The sequence below is a fragment of the Bombus terrestris genome, chromosome 13 (genome assembly GCF_910591885.1).
Source record: "Bombus terrestris chromosome 13, iyBomTerr1.2, whole genome shotgun sequence".
In the NCBI taxonomy this organism is placed as follows: domain Eukaryota; kingdom Metazoa; phylum Arthropoda; class Insecta; order Hymenoptera; family Apidae; genus Bombus; species Bombus terrestris.
Window position 1 is genome coordinate 11,236,016 of NC_063281.1, and position 5,033 is coordinate 11,241,048.

General features: G+C 44.9%; 1 protein-coding gene across 1 annotated transcript; it reads left to right on the plus strand.

The window, feature by feature from the left end:
* The first annotated feature begins 1,122 nt into the window (after positions 1-1,122).
* LOC100650899 (transcription factor Sp3-like) lies at positions 1,123-3,012 on the plus strand. The gene is made up of 2 exons (XM_020866168.2): positions 1,123-1,647; positions 1,720-3,012. Exons 1-2 carry the CDS (start codon positions 1,588-1,590, stop codon positions 2,596-2,598), a joined length of 939 nt encoding a protein of 312 aa, XP_020721827.1. The 5' UTR covers positions 1,123-1,587; the 3' UTR covers positions 2,599-3,012.
* Positions 3,013-5,033: the final 2,021 nt, after the last annotated feature.

The following is a 5,033-nucleotide window of genomic DNA, read 5'->3' on the forward strand; positions in this document are numbered from 1 at the left end:
CGTAAAAATTTTACTTCGACTCCTTTCATCTAACTGCAATGCTTCGACTTTCCTAACCACTCGATTCTACAGAATTTAATTATTACAATTACAATCCTTGCGTAAATTTCTCTGGGCGACAACCCTACGTTGCTCTCAATTATTGTTAAAACGGTACGAGCATGACGAACATGTTGAAAAGGAAATTAAAAAGTTGAATGATTTTGTGAATTACCTGAAGAAATATAATTTCTTTGCGCAAGTTTCTTTGCAATACAGCCCTACGCTGTTACCAATTGTCAATATGTAAATGTTAAAATGGCGAAAGGATAATGGATTTGATAAAAAGGTAATTGAAGAATTGAACGATTTCATCGAAATGTAATTGTTTTATATAAAGTAAGATACGACTTCTGTGTCCGACAATTTGCCATTATATAATTGCGACAACGTGCATCGCATTCGACACGGAGAGACGTCGGCACGCAGGACCGCTAATTAAGCCCAAATTCCTTATCCACTAATTAAACTTGAACGATTAAGCTTATTCCTCCTACCGTTTCTACCGATAATTATTACCCTGCAGATCGACTGCTCCTCGAATCTTGGGCGGTCGAAGCAATGATTTCACCTGGAGGTCGATTGCTATTTAAGCAGTGCAGTACGAAAAAAGCCTGAACGGTATTGGGACTACGTGAACGAATTCAAGAAACGTTTCTTTAGCAAACAAATTAGCGATTTTATTTAACAATATTTGATATAACACGGAATTTATTTTATAGGTATATAAAAATAAAACGGATAAATGCAAACAAACAAGATAAGATTGAAAGAATGGAATCAGGTTACGTAGAAAACATTTACAGTCTTTTTCGAGTTTGCCCATCAAGAATAAACAATTGTACGTGCCTACTGTAAGACATGGCGAACCGTAGAAACTAGATGGTCTCAAGAGAATACGGTAGGATTCACGAAGACTTTTCTCGGTGGCATAAGGCAGCCCCCAGGGACGACCACAAAAGGTGCGTAGCCTCGATCCTCGATCCTCTATCCGCAGGGTTGATTTATGAGCGAGTGGAGGGGAGGGCGCATGCGCACCAGGCTGCGAGATTCACTGGGGTCTATCCCCACCTCCATAGAAAACCCGGCAGAGCATTCAGCCTCCTCCCTTCTTCGTCAGTTCCTTGTCCACTCGGTTATTAAAACCGAGGCGACACGGCCGGCAACCGGCAATTATCTGGCGAGCCTTCGAAGCCGCGCACGCTTCGATCCGCCAGATACGGCGTTTCTCAGTTTTCTTTTCATTCTCATTTTCGTTTTTGTTCTACTCGAGCGTGGTGGCAGTGATCAAAATCACGGAAATACTTTGTGTTCTATTTCACCTCACGATTATCCAAAATTAGCAGAGGATTTTAATATCATTTCTAAGGAGTACCATGGATACCAGGAAGTGAAGTGATGGCACAAGTGATACGGTATCAACAGGTCCGCGACAACGCAATCGTGGAAATATAGCGTATCATATCGGTGAAATTCTAGTGTCAAACGTGAAGATTATTTTTGATTAGTTCTGTGAAACGTTTATTCAGAAGTGACCGCTCCTGCATCATGCTATCATCAAATTATTCGAGTATCCGCTTTCAACATTTAGGAACAAGAAGCGATACTGTAAACTGAATTTCTTTACCAGATACGGTTTTTATAAAGTGTTCAATTATTCATATTTTGTTTATGTTATAGATGTGTATGCCGACAATGGCGCCCATGTCCGGTCTCCCAATGCCGATGCACCAACCTGCTAGGATCGATTATAGAAGTTCAAATATTCGTTATCAACCGTACAATCCGACGTTCAGCAGTCATCACCATCAAACCAGCCAATCGGGCTACTGGTATTCTGGATCCATGAACCATGGTCAAATCACGGAGGCGTTAACGCCGCCGGCGTACACGATGGCAAATGTTGCTACCAGTACGACCTCGTGGCCGACAGAGACTCATCTTGCGCAACCTCAGCTCACGAATATCTCAGCGATACAACATTATTCACTGCCGCCGAGTCCATCGGATCTACCACCCAGTCCACAAAATCACTCTCCGCCTTATCAATGGCCTCTCACACCGCCGTCTGAACATGTCTTCCTGAGTACGGAGGATCCTGGAAAATCTGGCAGAAAATGTATTAGATGTAGATGTCCAAATTGTCAAACAGACGGCGCAGCTCAGGTTGGGGTCGACGGCAAGAAACAACACCTTTGTCACGTTTCAGGATGCGGTAAAGTGTATGGCAAAACTTCTCATCTAAAGGCGCATTTGAGATGGCATACCGGCGAACGACCTTTCGTCTGTCACTGGCTGTTCTGCGGCAAAAGGTTCACGAGGAGCGACGAACTGCAGCGTCACCTTCGAACGCATACTGGCGAAAAAAGATTCGTGTGTCCTGTATGCGACAAGAGGTTCATGCGGAGCGATCATTTGACAAAACATCTGAAAACACATGAAAACCAGAAAAAGAGAAGTTCCGCGAATAAAACGGAGTCAAATAAAGAGAATTCGTTGCCCGTTACAACTGAACAGAATTTGTATCCACCGGCAGGAGTACAATATGCTGCAATTTAGGATTATAGATTTGTACAATTATTGTACGTAGACGTTTGTTATCTATATAATTCCTACGTGGTAATGTAGGGAAAACTGGAAAGATGACTAATAGGACGGAGCAGGAGAAAAGGACGATTTCTGATACTTTCTATTAATCCACTTTTTCATAGTGTACATTTAGAATTGTATTGGGTTTATCACTTTAGTTAGTCATCTTTTCAGCTCTGTGTTACAATTGTGTCCTTCTTTGTAAATAATGTCATTTGATCAGTTCTTTACTGTTGTTGTAAATATTACCATAATAATTATTGTATATAGAAAAACGATATATTTTTGTACAGAACATATCGTAGATCTATATTTAAATTGTGTAATCGGAATAAAAAAAAAAAATAATATAATAACAATGGTTTGTACCTGATAATTTTAAATTCGACGATACCAATCGCTACCGCTGCACGATCTAAAGCGAAGCAATAGTAAATTTTATGCGGACTGAAGCCTCGATATACCGTGAAAATTCACATAATAACGAATCATCCCCTTGTCGTATATCAGGTTCCTCCTTGACATCTTCCTGCCATACGATACATCCCAAATCCCACCCAACGAGTATAATACGATGTAGGTACTTCAGAATCCAGCCCTTCGCAGTCCTCGATGATTTTCTACCTGACAAGTGGCCCAATGAAGAAAAAAAATCATTCCACGGAAACTACCCCAAATATATCGATCGACTCTACGTAACGAAGAGACCTATATTTTGTGTCTAGCAGAAAATACAATTTTTGGACGTGATGCGTGAGATCCGTGACAAGGCCTCGCGAGACTTTTCCCTTTCCAAAGTTTTCGAAGCAATTTCCTGGTATTTGGGGGAAATCCTTGAACCACGTACGGCACTGTAACGGGTTGTTTCATTCGTATTCCAACCAAGAGATGGCTGCACTGTGAATGGAAAAAGCCCGCGTAGCCCTATTAAAGGGGCGGCGCGCCGTAGCCCCGTAGCCCCGTTGCCCCGGCAAGGATTCATGGCTGGCACGTAGAGGTAGAGGCGAAAGAGGCAGACGCGATGATAGAGGTAGAAGTAGCGCGAGAGAGGGAAAGCTAGATGGCCAGAAGAGAAAGAGAGAGGCGGTTCAAGAGGTAGAAAAGCGAGACGGTGGCCGAAGGAGGGCGCATGAAGGGCGAAGGGGGGTCACGAAAATGGAATAAAACAAAAAGGAGGCAGCCGCGGAGCAAATTATAGGGAAAAATAGGGAGGGACGAGGCAGAGGAGGCAACACAAGCCCCGTGGTGTGGCACTCACGAAGGAAGACGATCAGGTGGATGGGTGGAAGGGTAGGAGGGGAGGAGGGGAGGAGGGGTGGCGCCACGGCAATTCCAGGCTCGCGTTCAACGTTCGCCGTGGAGTACCGCGGATAGCCGCGAAGTTAGTACGCAAGAGATTCAAACAGAGTCCAGAGTGACGAGACCCGTGTCTCCTGTTTACCGCCTTCTCAACCGGGCGACCACCACGAGGAACGGCAAAACCGCGCACCGATCGCCAAAGAAAGAGACACACACGCGAGCTGAACGGCTTGTCGAGAGCGTGACAAAGCTGCACAGTTTCCTCTAAGGAGAAGAGGGAGAGAGGAAGAGAGAGAGACAAGTACACGGTACGCAGCTCTCTCTTACGTGTTACGCGCGGTCAGTGCGAGAGGCTGCAACGTGCCGCGAGCATGCGTCTGCGACGGACGGCCCTTAAGGCGGACACGCACCACGCCGACTCGTCGCCGTCGTCGTCGTCGTCATTGTCCATACCCGTGAATGCTCGCTTTTCACCATCGCTACCGGACGAATGCACGCGCTAATCCCGTCGAGGGGGCGAAGAATGGACGAACAGGTTCGTAGCCGCGCGCATGTCACCGATCGAACCGAGATCGGTCCCGATTCTTAACCGATCTGTTTCGCGATTCTCGCACCGCTTCGCTGCTGTCTATCGAGCCACGATCGCGTGTATAGCTATCTGAATCGTTCAACCCTCACATTTGTCGTAAACCTTTCGAAACGCGGCCTCTATGTCGATCTATCGATATCTCGCAAACATGTCGGTAAATGTCAAACGAGCAGTGCTTCGTTATAAATTTTACGTGTTTGGTAACCCTGAACTGTACTTTATCCAATTTCCTCGCAATTCTGTTGTGGTGTTGACAGATTAGTGCACGAATTCTGAGAAATGTTCGGTGTCGTAGTCGCTGTATTTACTAAACTTCCAATAACACATCGTGAGGTTAAAATACACGCGTCGTAAACAAGAAGCCAGGCACACTTAGTTTTTACTGGCACGATATTACCTCTTCGTCGTTTTGAAGGGTGACGTGGAAAATTTCTCGTTCAATTGAACACAAGCAGTGGCACGATATATCAGTGACTCGTGGAAAGAATGTTTCCGTATTCTGTTAACCGGTTAGTGA